The following is a 12,739-nucleotide window of genomic DNA, read 5'->3' as shown; positions in this document are numbered from 1 at the left end:
ATAATAAATCTTTTTCTTTCCTTTCTTTTATATTATATTCATTTACTAAGAGATCATTGGATCTACAGATTTTTTTATATCTTATTTTCTTTATGATTATCTATGCATGATTGTTATCCAGATCTCTTTGTATTACATGTACGAACATTGATGCTATATATTAATCTGTATTAATTTGAAAACTAATAAAAAGATTTTTTTAAAAATTTCAGTTAACCAGCCTTTCCAGTTTGTGTCAAAATGTTTTCCCCAGTAGAGGCACAGTTAACTGTGCTTTCCTGCTCTGAACAGCAGTCATTATCTTTATTTTTCAGTGGTCACTTTCATCACATTCATTATAATTGACTTGTGGGGTTTTGCCTTTCACTGAGACTTGAATATTGACCTCTGGAGGATTTAGACTGCACCTCAATTATGCCAGAGGCTAATGATTATTTGTCCTATTACTGATACGTACAGGTAACAATTCAGATTGGAAATAATTACCACATTCTACTCTATCACATCCTCGTGGACTTCCAGTTCTTAGAAAAATTGACAGGATCAATTTGATTATTATTTAAATGTGGAGTTATTAAGATATGAATTTCTGGTTTGATTCTTTAATATATAAAAAGAAAAGGAAAACATAATGTTTGTTATTTTTATACTAAAGATCTCGTTCAGTGCAGCAGTTAATAACGAACATGGAGACACAATAACATTAATGCTATAAATCTGCTACATTTTACACTGTAATCATGGAAAACACTTCTGTATGGAATTAAAACTGTAAGATATTAAATATAAGGTTTACTAAGGCTTAATTCTGCACATTGAATTTTAACAGATTATTTGGTTGTGTACTGAATGAAGTGGCTAATAATTCATAGTCAGTATATAATTTACTGGTAGTCATCTTCTACTTGAAATTATGATCCCACAAATGGTGCAGTCCAATACAACAGCTAATAACTTTAGTTGCAGGAATTCTGAAATAAGAAAATGCTGTAAACACTCAATACGTCACAGTATTTTGGAGTAGAAATAGAGTTAGTGTCTTAGGTCACTAACTTTCCAAAGATTAGCTAAAAGAGTGGTGGAAACATTCAGCAGATCAGGCAACATCTGTGGAGAGAGAAGCAGTGAAGAGAAAAAGGAGGGTTTATATCTGGGTCCAGGAGGGGAAAAGTTGAATGAAAAAGTGTGGATAGAGCCAGCTGGATAAAAGGAATAAAAGGATATGTAAAATAGCTGAAATCACCAGAGGAAGAGGAAACTAAAGCTGACAATACTAAAAATGTGATATTCAGGATTGGAATTCAAATTGCTGAATTCAATGTTGAATCCAGAAGGCTGGAATGTGTTCTGTCTTCTCTATTTACACCTCCCTAGATATAACTTTAGTTATTCAGCTGGCTCCATCAGCACTTCTGTCATTCAGTCTCTCGTGGCTATCATTGGAAGAGGAAACTTTAAAAGGGATACAGTCACACTTTAACTCCTGAAATTTATCATTAAGTATAGTGCTTAAAATCCAATGATTATTTGGAAACATGAATTCATTGAAAATCAAAGACAACATTCTAGCTAGAGTAAAAACAGAAAATGCTGGAAATACTCATCAGGTCAGGCCACATCTGTGGGAAGAGAAACAGAGCTAATGTTTCAGGTCAAAGACCCTTCCTCAGAACTGGGGCTAGATGACTGACTGCTTGAATGGGCCATTGTGCTCACAATCCCTCTGCATACCAACATGGCAAACAAGATCAGAGTGTTGTAGATCTGTGTAATCTGTTATAAAGGTGCTGAAGATAAACACCACCCTTGGTCTCTCATTGCTTATGGCTCAAGATTATTTATTCCATTTTAGGGCAGTAAAGGGACTACAGGTGACTCCCCCATGATATGGCAGTTCAGGTAATGAAAATTCACCCATATGGAATTTACAAATCACTACCAAAAAAGTCTGAAATACAGAATAAAAATTCGCTCTTATGAAATTTATGTGAAAAATAGTAAATAAACACAAAATTTATTTTTTTATTCAACTCACATGTTCAGATGACAGAGCTTTGTGATATAGACTGTTTTATAGGAATGTAACCCACCCCCCCCCCAGTGTGAGGATTGCCTGTGTTGGTTAATTTGCCGCCTGCAAACTCATCACTCAAGAGGCTGCTAAGTTGTTCAGAATCCCATCCCTTTCATAATTTTCCAACCAAATACCATGAGCAACATTTTGTGACTGCTCCAATTTTGTGTGATGCAATGTTTTTGAAGTGGCTACCATGAAATCCTGAGTAACAGAGTATATAAATTTTGGGCAGTCCATTGGGTCTGAGCATACACTTTGTGTACAGCATACTTATTAAACACAGGCACTTGCTGAAGAAGTTTAATGGATATTAACTGTATTGTCATTTTCCCTCATATTCAATATTTGCTGTTAGGTCCATTAACCCACGAGCTACCACCATCCCTTCATACAGCCACTTGAAATGATTCTTCCCCAGGGAAGCAAACCCTTTTTGCCTCACTGTGGGTACCAGTGCCTCAAGTACATTATTGGTTAAAATGCCATTGTGCATTTTGGGGCTGTCCATGTCTCCGTTTTCAGCTCATTCTATATGGGAATGTAATGCAGGGCCTTTGGTTTTCCTTTCTCAACAATTCTTCCATTTCTTTATTGAGCCTGGTTTATTTGAAGTTTATCAGGGGAAACAAGTAATGTGAAATGTAGCTTATTTATCATCAGCAGCAAACTAATGAGATTGTTTATAATTCCTACACTGGCACTCATTTCAAAACATTAGCTTCTATTTATATAATTCCTTACCTTAGACGAAAGGTCTCAGACTGGTCCATAGAAACATTAGAAATGAAAGGTGGATATTGAACTGCATAAAGGAGTATTAGGGCAGAAAGCCAAAAGCTTGGTTTAAGAGGTAGTTTTTAAGAAGAAAGGAGGGACAGTGAGGTGGAGAGATTTAGGTAGTGAGTTCCAGAGTTTAACACCTTGTTAAATGATGCATTGGCAAAAATGATGGTGTAATTAAATTTAAGTTTGGTTAATGGATATGAGGTTTAGACCAGTGATGTGATATGGAAAGATGAGGCCATGGAGAGATTTGTAAAGAGGAGAATTTTAAAATTGAGACATTTCTTAATGTGGAGCCAAATGTTGAAGTTCAGCAGAGACAGCAGCAGAAACAGATTTTGTTTTAAGGGTTTACTTAAGTGATGGCACAGATATGTGATCCAGAAGTCATCTTGAGGTCAGGTATGACAGCAAAGTTGCAAAGAGACTGGTTCCACTTTACACATTTGCTGGGGATAGAAGGGATAATGATGAAGTAGTTGGCCAGGGAATAGAGTTTGTATAAGGGATCAATGACAATGGCTTTTCCATTATTTAGTTGGAGGATATTTCTAATTTCCCAGCACTTGAGGTTGGGCAAGCAGTTTGTCCATTTAGCAATAGTGGAAGAAACAACAGAGGTGATACTGATATTGTATCTTTACAGACTCAAAGCAACAAAGAAGCAGGTCATATTAGACTTAGTAATGAGTAATTAACCTTATTTAACAAACTAATAGTTCACAAATATTTATTTAATCTGTGATTGAATTCAATTTTATGTTTGAAAGAAAACGTGACAGTTACTAAGATTGTAGATTTCGGTAAGGCTGACTTCAACAGGATGAGACTGAGCAAATCTGTAATGGATAAAATGACAATAGTTCAGTGAGAGATGGGCAAGAGATCTCCATGTACATCAAAACCAATTTACACCCCGAAGGAGCTGTTCACAGTTGTAAAAAGCAAGATTATAACCCTTTTAAAACTGGCAATAGATGGGTTCAAGGCAGTTCTGATGAAGGATCTTCAACCTGAAAAGTTAACCATTTCTTTTTCCACAGATGCTATCTGATGTACTGAGTGTTTATGATGTCTACCGTCTACAGTTCTTTGATTTGCAAGGTAGATTTAGTTTGGGTTTGAAACTGACTGCATTTTAACTTCTCAGCCCAAACCAGTCATTTCGGTAGGGGTGGAAAATTGGCAAAAATTATGTGCAACATGTTTCAAGGATATTTTGAAGACTAAAAATTGTATGAATATTATTGATTTCAAGAAGACATGTTGGCTGATACGTTTTTTTTCCACTGTAAGCATTTTTTTTCATAGAATCAGGCTGCCTTCACAGGTTAGTTAGAGCAGAGGTTTTCAACCTGTGGTCCGCGGAGCAAGCCAAGAAAAAAATGGAAAAGTGACCTGTTACAAAGACTTAGCTTACTTGCTTGCTCCAGTTTTCCACTATTCAGAAAATCGGCCAGGATCTATTCTACCTGTTATAGGTGACAACCTTAGAGACTTAGACGGTGTTCCCTCCTGGTAAGCTGCCGCTTAATATTCGATTTGTGTAGTCAGAGTAGTCAGTAGTGTTCACTACTCACTACTGTTCTGTTGTGCACTGTAGTGTTAGCGAGACTGAGTAACGTTGTTGGTGTGCCTTAATAATATTGCTTACTTACCGTGCATTTATGCCACAGTGACGTCACTGTTAAACGAAAAGTGCTCAAGCGTGTAAATTTTAGATTAGTTTTGATAATTTTGTTTATCAGTAATAGTAATTAAACTGTCCAGCGTGTATTGCTGAGTGTGGAGAAATTTCTGAAGAGAAAAGCTGACCAGAAACCAGAAGATTCTGATGACGAAGGGGATAAGGGTGACCAAAAGAGAAAACAACGCAAGTCTGATCCAGAATACATTTCATATGGCTCCATCGCAGTGGGGACAAATGCAGACCAACCTCTCCGTGTTGTGTGTTTGCAAACACTGTCCAACGATGCAATGAAACCAGAGAAATTGAAGCGCCATTTAACAACAGTGCATCTAGATATTGCCAGTAAGCTGAAGGAATATTTTAATCGGCAAAAGGAGCTGTACCTCAAGCAGAAAGGCAAAATGACAGCCTGCGCCACTGTAAATGAGAAGGCTCTTCGTGCATCATATTTGGTAGCATTACGAATAGCACGTTCCAGAAAGCCTCACACAATTGGAGAAGAGCTTATACTGCCTGCAGCAGTAGATATGTGTGAACTTGTACTGGGAAAAGAATCCAGTCAAAAACTGAAAGCCATTCCACTGTCTGATAACACAGTAAGCAGAAGAATTGGCGATATGGTGGAAGATATACAGAGCCAGCTGATAGCACGTCTTCAGCAAGTCAGATTTGCGATTCAGCTCGATGAAAGTACTGATGTTGCCAGTGCTGCGCAGTTGTTGGTTTATGTTCGATATTGCTGGGAAGGAGAGGCTTTGGAAGACTTTTTGTTTTGCAAGGCGCTCCCAGGGCGTACAACCAGTCAAGAACTTGTGCTTGACACTTTTTTTGTACAATCGGCATTGGCGTGGGCACAGTGTATTGGAGTATGCACAGATGGTGCTGCCACGATGATGGGACGGAAGTCGGGTCTAGTTGCACGAGTGAAAGAAGTAGCTCCACATGTAGCAGCAACCCACTGCATGATTCACCGTGAGGCTTTGGCTGCAAAGGATATGGATGAAAATCTTGCGGATGTGTTTTCCACGTGCATTAAAATCGTTAACTTTATTAAAGCCAGGCCGCTCAATCATCGTTTGTTTGAAAACATACGCCATGAAGTGGAAGCCGAGCATAAGCATTTGTTGCTACATACAGAAGTCAGATGGCTGTCACGAGGCCGGGTTGTGCAGTATGTATATGAATTGCGAGATGAACTGCTCATTTTTCTAAATGAGCATAATGGATCATTGGCACAGTTCTTGACAGGTGAGACGTGGGTTGCCAGATTAGCTTATCTTGCAGATATTTTCAACATTTTGAACAGCTTAAATCTACCATTGCAAGGACCTGGCTCAAGTGTTCTGACAACGCATGACAAAATCAATGCCTTCCAGAAAAAACTCCGTATCTGGAAGGGAAGATGCGAGCAAGGCGTCTATGATATGTTTCCGTTGCTGGTTGACTTTCTGACAGTGAACAAAACTAAGACAGAGGCCATTGCGAGCACCGTTTTGAACCATATTCAACAGCTGTCACATTATTTCCATGAGTATTACGGCGACGATGACACGAGCATGTTTGATTAGATTCAAAATCCGTTTGAATGCATGCTTACTGATTTAACTGGACGTGAGCAAGAAGAATTGGCTGAACTGTCATCTGACAGGACTTTGCGCTTGCAGTTCAACCAAATCTCACTGTTGTCGTTCTGGATAGCATGTTCCCAGGAGTATCCACTGCTGTCCGGCAAAGCCGTCAATGTTCTGTTACCATTTGCAACCACTTACTTGTGCGAAATAGCATTTTCTGCAGTCACTGCCATGAAAACCAAATACAGATCAAGACTGAATATTGAGGATGACATACGCGTATGTTTGTCGCACATACCACTACCTTTGGACAAACTCTGCAGTGCAAAACAGGCACAACCTTCACATTGAACTGAACACTGAAAGACACCACTTGTAATTATCGGTGATTGAAATAGTCACTATTTCAATAGGGCCTATGTGCAGTAATTGAAGTGTTGTATGCATGAATTATCGATTGTTTGATTTTGTGGGCTTTGGGGGTCCGCCATCTAACAAGGACATGTTCTGGGGGTCCGCAGCATGAAAAAGGTTGAAAACCACTGAGTTAGAGTGAGGATGACAATAGAAGTGTAAGCAAAACATATTGTTAATGAAGAGCTTAAAAAATCCACATTCTACCTGAACTTTTAAAATAATTTTGAGAAATAAAAAGAGTAACACTTACAGCTAATGGACAAGATTGTTGCTTAAATAGTGCAAGGATATGACAGTGAGGGAAAGCAGCTTCAGCATTGCCTATTCTTAGATGAAATTTTAGGCCTCCTGGAAAGAAACAAATTATATTTTAATTCTTAGGAATTAAATATATATTCAGATGAATATGCCTGCAAAGTAAAAATTTGTTCATTATTTCTATCAACTGCACAGCATCAGAAAAAAATGAACACATTCTACAGTGATCATGCCACTGTATGCAATATACAAATATTTTCTTGTAGACATTTGGACTCTGGAGAGTAATTTGCATCCTCTTCCAAAATATTATTGTCTCAATTTGGCACCTCAAACTGACAATTGCTTTGACACTGTTGCTGCAAGCTGGTCTCAGCCATAATTCAAAGAGCATAATCTATTTGCATAATTCATTCCTACATGCAGAGTGAATGATGAACATTTGGTTATCTATCCGAAGTGTGAATTTACTCATTCTTTAAACATAGTTTAATTTCCACATACAAAGCTGCTCCGTGAGGTGTCACAGTTTGTCGTCTGAAGTGTTTGGTTGCGTGCAATGTCAACCTGATCTACTCACAATTAACTCTTTTCGAAAGAAATGATCTATGTTTACAAAACGAGGTATAATGCACTTTTGAGAGGAGAAAGACCTCATTACAGCACGACATGTATACTTGAGTGGGGGATGTGGTAGGATGGTGGGAGGTTCTCCTTTTCAGATGATGGCCTATTTATATATGGAGGAACAAATTACTAGGAGGGGGAGGAGCTGTACAATGGTACATGGTTTAACTTCATATAAACATTTAAAATATTTATTAAATAATGTAAAAATTTGTGTTTTAATTATTTGCCACTAAGATGAATCATAAGTTGGATTTTTTACAATTAACAGCAATTTCTGACTCAAAGGTTTTGATGTTATTTCCATGATCACAAGCTTACATCATTGACCATTAATTCATTATTGAAAGTATCCTGCAGATATATTTGGTCTTCAGGTATTTTTATAGTGTGTAGTTGTACTTGAGTAATTTAATGTTGTTAAATAATTAACTTTACTTCTTCAGATGGCCTTCCATCCTCTGTCCAGATGGTTTTACTGGAGAATATGTAATATATGACAAAGATGGCTTTGTGGAGCAATATCACACAGAATTCTTGGGGAATCCACATACCAGATCTTGGATTTCAGTGAAACAAGTTGAGCCCTATTACACAAGAGGCAAATTGGTATGCAAATTTCTGAAATAAAGTTGTGGAAACCTAAAAGATTTACTTTGTTTGGACAGTTGTCTTACCAAATATCAATATCAATTATATTGTTGTACTGATTTTTGCATCCAGGATTTACACTAATTAAAATTTTGGAGTTGGCATCTTTCAGAGTTGTTTGTGTTGTTCAAGTTGGATAAAATGGAGGTTGGAAACCTGAAATAAAACAAAAAATGCTGCAAGTTCTCAAGATGCCAGGCAGCATCTGTGGAACACCAGCTGAGTATTTCCAGTAATTTCTGTTGTTTTACTTTATGCCAAAAATCAGGAGAGATTTAAGAGAATGCACTTAAAAAGTAGGGAAAGTTTGTGCAATAACTCACTATGTTTATTGGAATTCATTTTGATATTATTAAAATATATACTTTAATGTCAAGGTGCTATTTTTATTTTCATTTGCTACTTTGTATATAGATTTGAGGCAAATATGTATGCAGTTCAGTAAACACCAATCGGAAAGATGAGGATAATATTAAATCTTTAATAATATATGGCTTGCAACAATGCCAATTAGGACAAAGAAATCTTCCAGTGTTCATCTGTATGAAGATGAAAATGCTACATCAGAAAGGGGAAACTCAAGAAGGAAGATTGGTGCTCAGGAATATCCACATGCACTCATTGCCAACCAAAGAATTGTATTACTCTTGGTGAAGCATTGTTCATATTCCTAATGCAACTTTGAAAAGAAAGGTGCATAGAATAATTTCCAAAACAGTTTAATGATTATACAAAATGAACAATCCCTCAAACTCCTGATACAAATGTTAGATAATTTAAAAGTAATATATATTGCCATTAAAACAACAAAGAAAGGAAAAATGGTTCAACTATGACTAACAAGAGATGTTATAGATAATATGAGGTAAAAGAAAAATGCATATATTTTGCCAAAAAAAAGCAATAAGCCTGAGGACTGGGAAGCTCCCACTGCAGTAGTCAGCTGTTGGGTGATTTATGCCCATGTCCTGATACCCCCACATGGTTGGCATGCCAGGTACACAGAGGACAAGGAAGGAAAATCATGGACTTTATGATCCATGCAAAAAAAACCCTCAATTTTCTTCCACAAAGTTTGATCTAGTACCTAGAATCACTGCCCTAAATTAATGATTGGCCATTCAGGACTGCATTAAAAGAAATTTCTTCACCTAATTCATTCGTAATAAATCTTTGGAATTCTGTATCCCAGAGGGTTATGGAGGCTCAGTCACTGGGTATATTCAAAATAGGGATCAATAAGTTTTTGGATACTAAGGGAATGAGGTAATAGTTCATCCATGTGAATGGTTGAACAGGCACAAGAAGCAGAACAAACTACTTGGGCTTCTAGCTTTTACGTCCTTATGTTTAAACTCATACCACACACAAACTTTATGCAATGGAATTTATCGGCTCTTTTTGTTTTGATTCCCCTGCCTATCAAGTTATCCTATGCCCACAAAAATTTTCTGTATCAATTGTCTTTTAATTTTCCTTTTGCCTTTCATGAAAACATTTGCCTTTTTTCTCACTTTATTGCCTATTTTTTAGATGTTATTCAGGACTTGCCTTGTCAGTAGTCAGTTCTAATAAAGATACTTCTCTTGCATCTTAACTGTTGCTTTTGAAACTGATGTTCACCAGTCTTTCATGATACCCATCATATTTATAGTTTAGATCAGTCTACCAGTTTTCTGAACCCATGTGATGCATGTATGTCTTCATTGTTAAAAAAAAATCAAGAATCTTGTCAAAATTGTTGCAATAAAACTGCTATTGTTAAAATAAATCCTTTATATCCATAGGCAGAAGACTTTAAAAGAAGTAGACAGTGGTATAAAAGTGCATTGGAAGAAGCAAGAATGTTGTCAGAACTTACTTCTGAAGGAAGACTCAAAATGTGCAAGCTCAGCAATGAAGGTACATCATATTGCAATTTCATTAATGGTTAACATTAGGATTCTGTTAGTGGATAAATTATTTAATATTGTCCAGTGAAGCTTTGATATATCATAGCCCAAGAGGTCATTGACAATGATATTCTTAGACTTCTGTTCTATGTCTTGACTTGATCCGTCTTGATAACTATACCACATCCTTTCTCAGCTGCTCTTTCAGCTGAACTATAACTTGCATAAACAAAGTACCTTTGAAACCTTAAGGAATAAATGGAAATGGATCCTCACTAAGAACTGATTGGCTACATTCATACATACATATGGTATTTTTAGAACTATACCATTCATGCTTCCTTTATTCATAAGATACAACCCCTGAAATTCATTTAAATAAAAGTAAACTGCAAAAGAAAAAAAAGAACTGAGATTAATACCATAGACTAACAAATCATTGATGTTGGCAACACCAAGTAAGGTTGTTCAACCCACTATTTTAGTGTAAACTCTTTGCTACAATGATAAGAAAACAACAAAAATAGTTACCCTCCACTTTCCCCATGGTTTGTATTCATATTTATCAAATATTTACCCACTTCTTCCTTAAAAGATCAAATGACCTCAGTATTAGTTATTCCCAGTGATGAAGCATTCCATACTCCAATAATTCACAACATTAGAGGGCAAAGATTCACATTGCCTTTTGAAGATTTCCAGCAGAAACTCTTCCAAAGCAATTGTGCTTAGAAATTAAAGTGGATTCTAAAAATTCTGCAAGTTGCTTCTTCAATTGGCTGTATGGTAATTATTGTCTCACTTTCCCAAAATTCTTTTTTGCTGAGCATTCTGGCTTACACATTTGAAAAAATGGCTTTCTAAAGAAGAACACGATATTTTCAGTGGAAAATACATCCAAACTCCATTACACAAATTTTAGCCTTCATGCTCTTTTAAATATTTGTTAAAAATAGATAAGTATTTCCTAAATGGAACAAGAATTATATGAAAACAAACCTATGTGGAGCTGAAATCCAAGTAACCAATACTATTTGAACATGGAACAAAAAACAAATTGCTGGAGGAATTCAACAGGACAAGGAGCAAATGTGGAGGCAAAGGAATGGCTGACATTTCAGGTTCTTCTAGTGGTTTGGTTTTGCTCCAAATTCCAGCATCTGCAGCCCCTAATGTCTCTATGAAGCATGGAATTAGTTTGCACATAGAAGGATAAAAATGAAAATCTCGAAGTGAAAGATATATATATTTAATCCTTTGAATTTAGCCCGAATAGTGCCCTCTGTATTCGTTTAGTGCTCAGTTGACTCTTAGCTTGCTAAATACTTTCAGGTCTTTGAACTTCCAGTAATTCTTTTAAGCAGTAGCAATTATTTATCTTGAATATGCAATTATAATTGTAATTGTGAATGTCACAGTGCAGTGCAACTTGCAGATTTGTGTATTCATAATAAACAGTGCATTAACGTCTTATTCATAAGAGACAATAAAAAGTGAATAGATTAACCTCAATAAGTCACAAACGCCAAAACTCAGTCTGTCACTTGGCAAAGAAACTATTGACAGTTATATTGATTATTGATGCATGTCGCATAAGTGTTTCAAGTTCGTTGGAAAATCAGTAACAGTTAGCCATGGGGAATAATTCTGTCAGTATATATTACATAGGGAATAATCAATGGTGCAGTATAGCTCATGACTTTGAATGGCATTATATAGTCCAATAATAAAATAAATTATATAACCAGCTTATTCAAGAATGCATGTTAATTTTTTAAAAAAATAAGAGCATAAGAAACAGAGCAGTGGTAGACCATTCAGTTTCTTATGCCTCTTCCACCAATCAATATGTTCATGGCTGATCTTTTAGTTCGATACCACTTACCTGCACCCTCCCCATAACCCTTGATTTACTCGCTATCTTAATATCTGTCAATTTCTTTCGTGTAGAGAATTTCAAGGATTTACTACCCTGTGCATGAAGAAACTTCTCCTCACCTTTGGTCTGAAATGCTGACCACTATTTTTAAGACTGTGTGTGGGATCCCCAGTTGCAGACACCCTGGGGGAGCATCCACTCTACACATACCTTAACAAGCCCCTTAACAATTTTATGTTTGTATGAGAACCACTCACTTTCTTCTAAACTTAATAGTTGGCCCACTCTGCTTAATCTTGCCTCAAATGACAAACATTGCCCCAGTCTTCCTTTATTCCAATATTTCTGAAACTGAAATTGAATTTTTGATCATATTTCAACCAGGCTGCAAAATTCTGTTGCCCTGTGACTATGAATTGTAAATTTTCTGGAAATTGTTTAAAGCAATACTTTGCTGCAGGGTCATAGAGCACAAAATTTGATTCCGCGGGATGTGTTTGAGTATAAAAAGTATTGGTATTGGTTTATTGTTGTCACTTGTACCGAGGTACAGTGACAAACTTGTCTTACATACCGATCGTACAGGTCAATTCATTACACAATGCAGTTACATTGAGTTAGTACAGAGTGCATTGATGTAGTACAGGTAAAAACAATAACAGTACAGACTAAAGTGTCACAGCTACAGAGAAAGTGCAGTGCAATGAGGTGCAAGGTCACAACAAGGTAGATCGTGACAATTTAGGTCCAAAATGGAGTCCAATACTTTCAGTTGCACGTCACACCAAACAGCTTATTGATAGGGTCAGTAGCATGTATGCACCTAACAGCCATCAGACATATGCAGAGGAAGTATGTCGGAAAGTGTTGTGCAGTGTGTTTTGGATTTTGTGC

General features: G+C 36.6%; 1 protein-coding gene across 1 annotated transcript in view; it reads left to right on the top strand.

Moving 5' to 3' along the window:
- LOC127571005 (zinc finger CW-type PWWP domain protein 2-like) overlaps positions 1–12,739 on the top strand; it is a 48,294-nt gene that overhangs the window by 13,718 nt on the left and 21,837 nt on the right. Inside the window, exons 3-4 of the mRNA XM_052016977.1 lie at positions 7,870–8,032; positions 9,862–9,976. Coding sequence (XP_051872937.1) covers positions 7,870–8,032; positions 9,862–9,976 — 278 coding nt within the window. The remainder of the gene's footprint in view (positions 1–7,869; positions 8,033–9,861; positions 9,977–12,739) is intronic.

The sequence above is a fragment of the Pristis pectinata genome, chromosome 5, assembly GCF_009764475.1.
Source record: "Pristis pectinata isolate sPriPec2 chromosome 5, sPriPec2.1.pri, whole genome shotgun sequence".
Classification (NCBI taxonomy): Eukaryota; Metazoa; Chordata; class Chondrichthyes; order Rhinopristiformes; family Pristidae; genus Pristis; species Pristis pectinata.
This window is presented reverse-complemented; position numbering and strand designations above follow the sequence as displayed.